The following is a 12,608-nucleotide window of genomic DNA, read 5'->3' on the forward strand; positions in this document are numbered from 1 at the left end:
TTATGGAAACAATAATACAACCCGGCTACTTACCGCCTACAAATATAAAGAAATACCATACAAGTCTGATTGATAAGGTTTATTCGATGGCTAAAAACAATAACTGCTACCATCATCATTATTAAGATTAGTATTATAATTACTAATATTACTTAGTTTAAATTTAAATTTAAAAAAAAAAAAAAAAAGATCCGAATCTGATATCATCTTTACAAGCAAATATGTACCATTTGAATAAACTTCACCAGGGATTACCAAGAGCAGGGCTCTTTTATAACTTAATAAGGCCTGCCTTGTACTACCGGTAAAGGGAGAGACAACAGCATGCGCTTGGTTAAGCTAAAAGGTACTGCCTTCCGGTGGTTGAGAAAGTTTCATGTTTTCCTTAAGTGTCATAAGACGTCGAAGTTCTTGTAGTACAGTCTTGATTGTGTATTCTCGTTGCCACTTTGCAAGTACTGGTACACTGCGATTATCAACCTGTCACAATAATATTTGAATTTCATAAAATTTCGAGTTAAAGATTTTTGGTAATTACAAAACATGTGTCATCTTATTTAAAGAGGTAATATAAATCATGTGTCTGAAGTTTAGGTCGATCAAGCTTGATCCAAATGAATTTGAATAATACAACAACAAATCAATGCAATTTTCAATGCAATATTTCACCATTTTGCACTTTCAAATAGCAACCCAGGTTACTTTCGCTCAGACATTCACTATTCATAAATTTATCATCTAATGGCAGTGTTAGCATCAATTTGAATTTTCCATCAAACTTGATCGACTGGAACTTCAGATACATTATCAATCATGTAGCATTTGAAGTGTTTGAACTTAAAACCATGTAAATATACTTCCAATCTTTGACATTTATCGAGCAGAGGCGATCCACGGTAAAATTCAGGCGAGTTTTTATGCTATATGCATCGATACATATGCACGAGTCAATTTCACGAACTAAATGAATAATTTTATTTGACTTGCTCCAGCTACCATTTTCTTTCACGTCGCAAAGTAGTTGTCAGTTTACGAATACCGCAAATTATCAAGGTCATTTCCTACCAAATGTTACATCAATTCATGCCTATATCCTATAACAGGCTGATTTTTTCAACTTCCTTTAATAATATGCAAAAAGATCTACCAAATATTATATTTTTCAACTTAATTGTGACAGAAATACGAATTTGAAACTGGTTTAGCGATAACAATTACTTGTAAAATGTGACAAATGCTTATTCTTCGAAGCTGAGGAATGTGATCCCAGATCCAAAATTTGATTTCTTGGTTTCCAATACTAAAAAATTTCCAGCCAAGGTATATTTTGCGAAAGTATGTACAAAAAAAAAAAAGATTTTTTTCAAGTAATTATTAGAAATACAATATAGTCACAATGTTTCCTACTTTAAATATGAAACATATTGAACTCACAATCAGTCTCAAAAATAGAATTTGTTTGCAATTTCATCGATGTTTGAACTAAAAACTGAGAAAAACTTGCATTTTGTAGTTTTCTAAAGTTGTATTAATATTTAATGAAAACTAGATAAAATTTGACGAGAAAAACTTTGTAAAAGGTGTTCTCGGGAGTCAATATGTCATTGTCAATTTGAATAGTTAATGAATATTACACCCTTCTGTGGTTAGAAAACTGATATTAACATAATAAAAAGTTAAGATAATTTGAGTGAAATAAAGTAGTGTTTGATAGTGTAATTAAATTCAGTAAAAAATGCTCGTTTAATGTTTCAGTATGAAACATATTTTAGAATTATTATACATATCTTACAAATTCTCAAATTGCAATGTTTGTACTAAGCTGGAAAACTGAAAATACATCAGTACGCATACACAAACAAACTTTACTTGTATGTGTAAAAATTTCAAATCTTCATTTTTAGTATTTCAGAATCACAATAAAGTAACAAGCAGTTTAGTTATTTATTTGTGCTACTTTGTAAGAAAAGACGATGGTAGTGAAACAAAGTAACCACTGTTTTATTATTCGATATATCAAAGTTGAAGTACATATTTCAAGCGAAAACATAAAACACTCTTTTTATAAATAAATGAAATTACCGTAAAAATACAGAACACCAACGAATCGAGAGAGCTTCATTGGTCTCTACTCTGATTGTGAGTGCATTACTTTGAAACCCATCCAACAAACAGAGTACGATTTCTAAATTCTAAAAGTATGTGGTTAGTTTGAGAATGAATACTTACTGCACCAGTAGTACTGTTAATACAGTTCATGTTGATTCGACTTAAGAATCTTACAGTAGGCGCATCGTCCGGATATCTTTGACCACAGTCAATTTTTAAACTATACATTCTATTTTCATAAGGTGTCTGAAAAAAAGAATGTTGCAATTCACTTTTGTATCTATGACCATTATTTAAAGGGGATCACCACTGTGTGGTGCAGAAGAGCGGAGTATTATTTTTAAAATGTATATTGCGGGTCAGGCTTGCGAGTTGGATTAAAATTTGTGTACTACGGTTGTAGTTTTACTCCACCTTTCATGATATTTACTATTGGGTGTATTAACCTTTAGAGAGCTGAAATTTTCCCCTTGAAGTTCGATATTTTTTAAGAGGTATGATTTAGGCATATTTACTACAGTTTCCTCGTTAACTGCTGACTCCAAAAAGAGCCAGACCAGCTCTCTGAAGGTTAAATTTATAAAAAATATACACCTTTAGGGTGGGTGCGATACCTTTCTGAATTCGATATTAATTTTGTAAATCTTCAACGACTTTTAACTGGTCGTAACTCTTGTACTTTCACATCTAGATTCTCATAATGTTCTGAAAGCTAAGCGAGTTATAAAATACCTTTTGTATGTACAGCAAGTCTTATACACAATTTGCTAAGGGTATTTTCTAGATTCCATGCCATGAGCTTATGCAAACATTCTGTATTTACTTTCTCATTGTCGGTTGCTCAATTACAAAAGTTGTTTTTTGGTTTTAATTTAAAGTTTGAGGTTAAATTTGCAATTAAACTTTTTGGTAATGCAGCTCAGATTTAATCCATCTTAAAACTAAGAAATATTTTGTTTTTTCATATTTGACAACGCCATGATACGAATACATTTTTCACTTTACAAGATTGACATTAAATTTGACATGTTAGAATGACTTCGAAGGAGTGGATGGCTCTATCAAGCTTACTAATTTCTAAAAATTGATATTTCTTCAGCAGTTTTTGATAGAATAAGCCATAAAAAGAATTTTGGTGAAACACGAGAAATTTATGTAGTTATTCAAATTTAGAGAACACAGCATCCACAGTAGAGCCAAAAGTATTTTTATTTAATTCAAATAACAGCTTAAGTGATATACTTTGAAATAAGAAACCCAAATTTTTAACCCTATCATAGTACCTTATCATTCACGTTTAAAACAATGCTTTGAGTTGGCTATTCATTTCTTCTAAGCAATATATATGTTCATAGAAATTTGCCTATCCAGTATGAGTGCATTTGCCAAGAATTAAAGTTCATTAATACCAGAATATAGCATCAGGAAAAAAAAAAGAAAAAAAGTTCTTTTTAAAACGTGATTGTGAATATTGATTTACATGCCAATGAGCTGTAAACAATTAAACGCAATGGTGTCTCATGAATTCAGACATTAACATGACGAGAAAAAAAATTCGTATTAATTAATACATCTCTCTTACGTTTACCTAGGTATTTTCACTGTCGCAATTCATGTTGATTTCAACATGAATTTGCTTTGTGATTTCCATTATCTCTTTTTTTGTTTTAAACATTTTTTAGCTCATTCTGTGAGAGAAGTATTGCCCTTTAAAAAATTGACCAATGCATAAGTTTTGATTCACCTTCACATGGACAGATTAATGAGTGATTAATTGTCAGTAATATGTCAGTCGAAGCTGTATTGTTACAACTTCATACATAAAGTATAATAATATGGTATAATTGAATACCGCTGGATTATAACTTTAGCATAAAAAAAATTTCCACTCAACATGAGAATATAGTCAACAATTGCCAAAAATTTAACTTGTTTAATTCCAATGTATTCTGAAATTTATCCAAGAAACAAATTTTCGAAAAGTACTAACAGTTATGAAATTATCACGTTATTTATATATGTAGGTGGTAAATTCAAAAATTTTAGCCAACTAGAAAAATTCAAAAAACGAGAATCAAACCTGGCATTTATGTTTGCTTCGCTGCAGACTTAGCCCACTATACCACCTGACCATTCTTATCACATTGACGTGTATTTTTCATCACCTGGTTCTGAATTTGTTTTTCATGTGCATCTTAACTTACAATTAATAGTTTGTCGCATAAGCACAACATTGGCACTTGTTGGCAAGTGGAGTACACACGATGCAATACCTACGCATATTTTAGTCTTCACTGTGTAATAAAGTTTATTTTGCGAATAAGATATATCATGTGTACATCAAGCCAAACAGACAGCCGTGTACATCCATACTGGCATAGGTAGTTTACCCTATGTATTATATGCACACTTGCCAACAAGTTTCAATATTGTGCTTATACAAAGAACCGTTAATTGTTATTTAGAGGATTTGCGTTTTTTTTCCACAAGTAACCAACCATATTTATTCCATTTTGATACACAGTAATGCCTCACAATAGTCAACTCATTGGGGCCTTCAAGCCCCTCAATAGTTTGCATATCCACCCCAATAGTCGAAATTCTCACATACACACAGTCTAGTAAGCCCCCGACGCGCCACTGACTACAGAAACCAAACGCCAAGTCACGCCGAACATATACACATCCATATTTACATACCCACTGCAGCGAGTGGTCAAATGCAAATAAAAAAGTATGATCGTGGAAGAATATAAATAATTGAAAGTAAGTTGATTAATTTGTATTTTTTGCTATTATACCAAACTGTGGCTCCGTCCGAGGTATTTGGGAAATATCAAAAGTATATTACAGTCTGTAGGAAAAATGAACCTTATCCAATGTAATCTCACTTTGTTACTTTTTCTCGAACTATGAGTCCTTGAAAAAGAATAAAATTTTCATGCAAAGATCACGCCACATTTTACACATCTATATGAGAACACACTTCTAGTTTCTATCTTTTTCACTCAACCCAGATGAACACTTGTATTAATACTGAATAACTTTGAATACATATTTTTCCACTGTCTGTTTAAAATTGCAGTTCCAGTTTATTAAAAACCTCTCGAAAAACCTCACACGGAGGTCCTTTAATCCCAATATAGCCAATAATTTTTGGAAACAAAAGAAAAGAAGAAGGCTGACCATGGATGAGCAAGAAAAATTATTAATTGGTTGAATACTGGTGAGTCGGGCCATAAGATAGCGCGTGATTACGGTATCAAAAGATTGATTGTGACAAAAATAAAAAAAAAATAGAAAAAACATAAATCACCAGCACCGCTTCCTTCAAGAGCAGCATGGACGTATAACGAAGAAGAAAATCTCAAACTTCGAAAATAGTGGTTTCGAAAAAGCAATTTACGAATGGTTCGTGCAACAGAGAACCTTAGGCCAACCTGTCTTATAGGAGATTCTAACTGAAAAAGCTTTAATATACCACCAACAAATTTTTGGCGCAGAATATAAGTTCAAGATAAATAACGGTTGGCTTGATCGCTTTAACAAACATCATGGCATTCGTAGTTACACGATGCAAGGGGAACACCTATCAGCTGATTCTGCTAGCACTCAGGAGCTTATTGAGTCTTTTTCTACATTTCTATTAAAAAACGAGTATTGTCTTGATCACGTCTACAACGCAGATGAGACTGGTCTCTTGTGGAAAACCGTACCACCTTAGACATTGGCAGGACAATTTGAGATATCTGCTCCAGGGTGTAAGGTGATATAGGATCGTGTTATTATAATGGTGTGTGCCAATGCAAGTGGATCCCACAAAGTTTCTCTTTATTTAAAACGGTCACAAAAATACCTGGATGGACCGAGATCTTTTCCCAGAGAGGTATAGAGATGTTTTCCTAACTTACTGATAAAAGAGATTCTTCAGATAATTCTGCCTTATTTGACGGTGAGGAACTCATATGAGTATGCCAAACATGGTCTGTGATTACGAAGGCTATTCTATCGAGAACACACATGGCTAAATGAAGATGCAGCAGAGCCAGGATGGCCATGTTCAACTGACACCAAAATTATAAACAGCATGTTGGGGGAAATTACTGATGACATGGCTGCCGAAGAGATAAACGTGGAAGAATATAAGGAGAATGAGACTGATGAAAACAAAGATGTATCACCCAAAGAAAGCGTAGCTGCAGTCAAGAAATCATCTGGATACATGGAAATTGGGACTGCACGCATAATCACATTTGTAATTTAAGCATTCTTGCAATTATTAAAAACGATATTACCAGCGTAAATTTAATTTACGAATTTTGAAAGCTGCTGATTGGGCGAAAGAATAGTAATTCAGTTTGACCCAATATATACAACCACATGCTGATTTTCAATTACAAAGTGCACGCATAAGTACGACTTTACGTTAAAAAATTATTTAGTCCTATGATAACTTTTTATTGTACTCTCGGAATAAATACTGTTCGATTCAGACAACAGCACCCTTTTACATTAGTACAAAACGGAAACAAAAACAGTTATGTGGTGGTATATGGAAGAGAAAACTGAAAATAATAAACAAAAAAATAATACATTTGCAATCATTACTTATACAAAAACAGTTTTTGGGATTGATGAGAGAGGGAAACAAAGTAGAATTACCTCCAGCCAATCAACATTATTGTACACAGCAAAGAAAGCGTATAAATAGACAAGCGAGAATCATGATTGTAATTAGAGTAGAAATACAAATTGTTGTGTCGCAATAGACGATTTAGAACGAAGAAACAGAACTTACGTAATACTTCGCTACAATCAATATTATTATTCAAAATTTTGAAAACAAAAAATACAGTGTTACTATAGTCATGATCTCAAAAATGCATGGTACTTCCCGATCCTATAGGCCACAAATCACAAAAATAATGATTTAGTTTCTCAAGTTTATTGATAACAGTGCAGGCCAAGGGCCTCCAGATAACTCGACAATAAAACAAACCGGGAAAGATGAACAAATACTATAGGGTAAGGAAGGTAATATCATTTTTGACCAATACAAATAATCGCTTGACGATGTTGATCTTCCTAACAGATTTGGAGACAACGTAGTCAAGATATTTATTAAATGTCATTCTACTGTCAAAGTAAGCCCCCAGGTCCTTCGCTTCTTTCACCTGCTTCAAAGTCGAATTGCCGAGTTTATAATAGCTTATGTCAGAAGTTGACAAGTGTTTGCCAAATGTAAGACAAAACATTTATCAACATTGCAAATTAACCCATTACGGCCAAACCAATAGAACATGCGGTTTAGTTCCTGCATGAGAATCCTGTCGTTAGGATTTGCAATGACCCTAAGAATCTTGCCCTCATCAGCAAAGTATGGGAATTTGACAGACTTAAAAATCAGGTTAATATCACTGTAGATAAGGAATAACAGAGGACCCAGGTGTGTACGTTGCCCTACTCCAGAAGTAACCAGAATAGCTGAGGATGTAAAGTTTAAAACTTTAGCAAACTGAACCCTATCACTAAGAAATTATTCGACCCAGTGGAGAAACGACCCTGCTATACTGCAAGCTGCAAGCTTCCTCACAAGTAATTCCTTGTTAAAAACATCAAAAGTGGTGGTGAGGTCAGTGTAACCAGAGTCAACTGTATTACCATCATATAAACTGAAGGTAATGTAGTCAGTGTGGATACCAAGATTTATTGCTGTGGAACGCCCGGACGAAAATCCAAGCTACTCAGGCATAATAAATTTATGGAAAAACGGTGTAAATGATTGTAACTCTAAACTAAATTATCGAATAGCTTACAGAATATATTACATTTACTAATAGGCCGATAATTGTTAGCGATTCTCCCTCTGAACAGTGGCGTGACAAAGCACTGCATCCAACAGACTAGAAAAAACCCAAGCACCAAAGACAAGTTAAAAACTCGTATTAGGATAGGGATAAATAAAGATGCACACCTTTCGACTAATAATGGGTGAACCCCATCTAGGCCCGCACAGGAAGTTCCATTTACGTCAGAAATAGTCTTTAACACCTCACATTCATTAAACTGGAGAGTATTGAAACAATTAGGATGATAAAAATTACAATTTGTAGATGAGAGATTACTTATAAAATAAACATTACCAAACTTTTTAGCATGAAATTCTCGAATAGCTCGACAATTTCATGCCCCTCTTTGGCAACTTCAGTACCATAACACATTAAGGAGGGCAAGGACTGACTGTTATCAATCGAGTTGATAAGAATGAAAAAAATACTAAAGGTCACCAACAACAGAGTCATTCTCTGTTCATTCTCATCCTCGATGTTACGGATGTGAATATTTTCATCATGAGCACATATCATCTTACGCAAGGATCGCTTTTCTTTAAATAACTTTTAATAATATTGGGAATCAAACATCTTATACAGCCTGTAATACTTCTGTTTCTCTCCAAGCGAATTAATAAGTTTGACAGAGAACCACTTAGGGGAAGAGTATGGCCTAATAGTAACTTTAGGAACATACTTATCAACTAAATTTGATATCTGTGAATTTTTTTTTTCAGGCAGATTCAAAACTTGAAAGAAGTGAACATTCATGATTTGTTTCAGGTTATGCAGCACCTGTATTAATTTGATTACTTCGTGTAGGTTACGTTATTATTTTTTAAGTTTTGTAACTGCCATACACTTGACTGCTACGAAATTCAGTTGTGCGCATATTTTTATAAGCGTACTATGGAAGGAGAGCATCAGTGGCCGATTTCGGAGACCTGTGAGAAGAAGTGTGAGTTGACTGTTGAGGGGTTGACTATTACGGAACATTACTGTATGCGCACATGCAAGAGATTTTCGTAGTTTAAATTATCAGTTATTGGAATTTAGTTGGAAGTGAAATTATACTTGAGCTGTTTTAGCTGCCATCTCGTTTGGTGTAAAATGCCATTTGCTATTTGATCTACAATTGCGAAAAGAAGCAGGTATGGTTGGCTTTTAATACCGCAACTTATTGGATTGTAACATATCTATTATCCTGCAGGTAAATTCTTATTATCAGTCACAGAGTTTTTTGCTTCAAAAATGTTCTCCCGTTGACTAACAAATTATCACTAATCAATGTCCACTCACTCTTGGTGGTCCAATTATCATTCCAGTCCAATGTGTTAAGGTCATATCATCGTCGTTCTCTAAACCCCAACTAATAGTTCCATCGCCAACACCTTTTTGCCCTTGTTCTAGCTCCTCGAGTAAGCGGAAATTTCTAGGGACAACTGAAACATAAGGCGATAGCTCGTTGAGGCTGACAAATTCGCATTTACAGTAAATCATTACACAGTAAGATATTTACATCCTCTTATTGGTGTTTATGTAACTGAGGATTAATAAATCTTAGCATCACTACATATTCACAAATCTTCATGGGAATATTTAAGAATTTCCAGTAACACTACGCAAAGTTGTATATCGTTTTATTAGAAAAACAGTTGGAAGCTAAAATTATGAATAACGAGATCGGGTTGAAATTGGTGTTAAGTCAACATAACAAGATTAGGGTCAAATGTGAATCATTAACTTTCAGTTATAGAAAAATGTAGTCACTGCAGTTGTGAAACAAGTACAGCTCGCTGTTTCAATAATACCGGTGATAGGGAATAAATTTGCAAAAAAAAGCAGTACCCTCACTCTTGATGTGAAGCAGTGACAAAAACATTTCAATCACTCTCTTTCAATACTGTCACAAAGCACTTAGCATAGGGTACTTTTGTAAAAGTCGAAGAGCTTGGCCATGAGTGAGGGAAGCACTCGAGCTCAAAACAGGGGAAGCGGCACTATTGTCAGAGCACATTGTACATCGTATTTTTGAAATTTTCAAGTTACAATATAGCTATTTTTTTAACATGCAAAAAACATGCAAGTAAAGTTAATCGAGGTGAATTTCAGTGAAATCGTAATTTTCACATAGAAATATGTAGCAAATGTCAGGTAGAATAACCTAATTGCTAACTCCATAGTTTTTTCACCACCAAAAGCGTACTGAGCATTGTGTTGCTTACGTTGCAGAGTAACGAGATACCTATTGTTTACCTTATTAACCAACGCTGTCGGATGTTTTAGTTACTTAATAATCCGGCAAGACATGTTACAAGGTTAACTATAGATAACTCGCTGTGCTGCAACATAAGGGAGAAAACATATGATAAAATTTATTTATCTCAAATCATACATACATAGTTCATTTTGTTCATGAAAAAATGAATTCTCTATGGTTCATTAAAGATAAATTACTGGCTCTAGTTACCGAGCAACTCTAAAGTTGTCTTACAAAATTCTAAGCTTCTGACTTTAAACTTCAAACTTTATCTTTCTGAAACTGTTGATTATCGTGATTGATCGATTTTTTCGGTGTAATTTAAATTTCCAGTTTTCAAACTCTTTTGTGTCGAAATGAAATTTTCTCAATTTCTGACCATTTTCATAACGTATATAATACTGGGCTTATACAAGGGTAATTGTTTTACAAAACTTCTTCAGTTAGTAAGACAATTTTTTCGAAAATTAGTACACATAGAAAAATATGTGATATAATTTTTCTAAAAGTTGGTCAAGCAAGTTGGTGTCGAAAAGTTGGTTGTATATTTGTTTTAATAAATCCTCGAAACTTCAGGCCCCTTAGGGGCGATTGTGTTTATTACACTCACATTGATTAACTTCAATTGCACCATTTAAGACATTTTAGATTTTTATATGTATTGATTTTTGAGTAGATGATACAAGAAATGCGTCTGCAAGATCATTGGATGTTTAGTCGTTTATAAGACAATGACTTAAAAATTTTGGAAGAAGTTTAAGTAAGATACATTTAGTTCTATATATAAATTTTACTGAATTTGATAGCGTCATTTGCAAGTAATTAATCCTGAAAGATAATCAGTTATATACAGGCTCTAATGGTTTGTACTATTTTAGTTTCTACATGATCAATTGAGCTTTTCATTTACAACTCTGTACAAATTACCGCCTTATATTACAATTAAAACAAACGAAATTTAGAATAATTTAAAAGTTAGACAACTTTTATTATATAGAAATTTTTATACATTATTCTCCACCAGTTGAATTGACAATGTTGTATAAATGAAAACGATATCGTCGATGGTAAATGATGTGGGTACAGATTGTAGCATTTGTAGCTTAGTTGCTAGATAAATAATTGTGCAAAATTGTAATGCAATTAAAATTTAATTAGTCAAGCATACTGGGAACTAGGACATGCCATTTCCTATACTCTGATCTAGTTTCATACAAAAACAAACATATCCATAAAAAATAAAACTGGACGGAAGGCCACTGTGTGCCACTACGTTTTCTATAGCTCAAAAATACATGAAAATGTTAGGCACGTCATTAATAACATATTTTAAATATCAGATAATACCTAACATTTGTCTGAAATTAAAAAGCATATCAGAAAAGTATAAGGAGAATCGGTGATTAAGATCAAGGAAATAAGACATTTGGTTATTTCCAAATATGGAACAACTAAAAGGTAACGTTACAACACTAATGCTTGCAGTTTACGATACTAGACCACAAAATAATGAAAACATGTGTAATGGAGCGGAAGATGTTTGATGCATTTTGGTGGATACCAACGATGTGGATTCTTGACGTCGGAGATATACGTCAACTACGACGACACATAGAGAAGACAGATCTAAACAATTTGACGGGTTGAACTGGTAAAGTATGAGAAAGGGGGTCGTCAAATAGACGCAAATGCAAAATTATGTATATTCTTCATTCGACTATGGTTACTTACGAACTAAGGAACGATATGCAATTAGGGGACAGGGAAAAAACGTGATCTGTCAGGTGACTAGTACTCATTATTGTGGAATTAGTAATTGGTTTCAGGTGGGAATATGATTATTGGATAGTTCGTGAGACTCTAGAATGGTCAGGGAGATCATTGAAAATGTACAAGTATGAATAATGAATCACGAAAATACGTGTGGTTAATACCACGATTAATACTGACCAACACCGGCCGTGGGTACCGCCATGATCTCAAAATTTGTGCGGCTTGATAAATGTTGGTTTTACTACGGTGTACAGTAATATTTTAGCGATATAACCACGTAATATTGAGTATTGCTTTTCTTACGATAATCTCACGACAAAACCTTCCATTACCTATACCGGAGGCTGACAAAAATCAAGCTCTCAATTTCAAAGTAAACTCACGTCGCAAAACTTCGGGCAACCTCCGGGAGGTTGTCTAATTACGTTGGTTATGTGGCAAGTGGTGATAGGCGAGCTTACTATCATTATCTGGGCCGACATTTTGTCCATATGTATTGGTGATGCTACAGAACTGTAGATGGCATTACTTCACTCACCTGTGACGTTGACAGCATTCCACGATGATTTCCAGATACTAGATACTAGGTTTGTTCGTGCTAGCTACACTTTCTACACTTTCGTGGGGAGTGTACA

General features: G+C 33.8%; 1 protein-coding gene across 1 annotated transcript; it reads right to left on the minus strand.

Annotated features, from left to right (window-relative positions):
- Positions 1 to 64: 64 nt before the first annotated feature.
- On the minus strand, positions 65 to 12,404 carry Uev1A (Ubiquitin-conjugating enzyme variant 1A). The gene is made up of 4 exons (XM_046609975.2): positions 12,151 to 12,404; positions 9,240 to 9,382; positions 2,230 to 2,355; positions 65 to 480 (listed from the first exon to the last, which is right to left on the minus strand). The coding sequence occupies exons 1-4, from the start codon at positions 12,173 to 12,175 to the stop codon at positions 340 to 342; spliced, it is 435 nt and encodes a 144-aa protein (XP_046465931.1). The 5' UTR covers positions 12,176 to 12,404; the 3' UTR covers positions 65 to 339.
- Positions 12,405 to 12,608: the final 204 nt, after the last annotated feature.

This window comes from Neodiprion pinetum, chromosome 2 (assembly GCF_021155775.2).
Source record: "Neodiprion pinetum isolate iyNeoPine1 chromosome 2, iyNeoPine1.2, whole genome shotgun sequence".
NCBI classification, from domain to species: domain Eukaryota; kingdom Metazoa; phylum Arthropoda; class Insecta; order Hymenoptera; family Diprionidae; genus Neodiprion; species Neodiprion pinetum.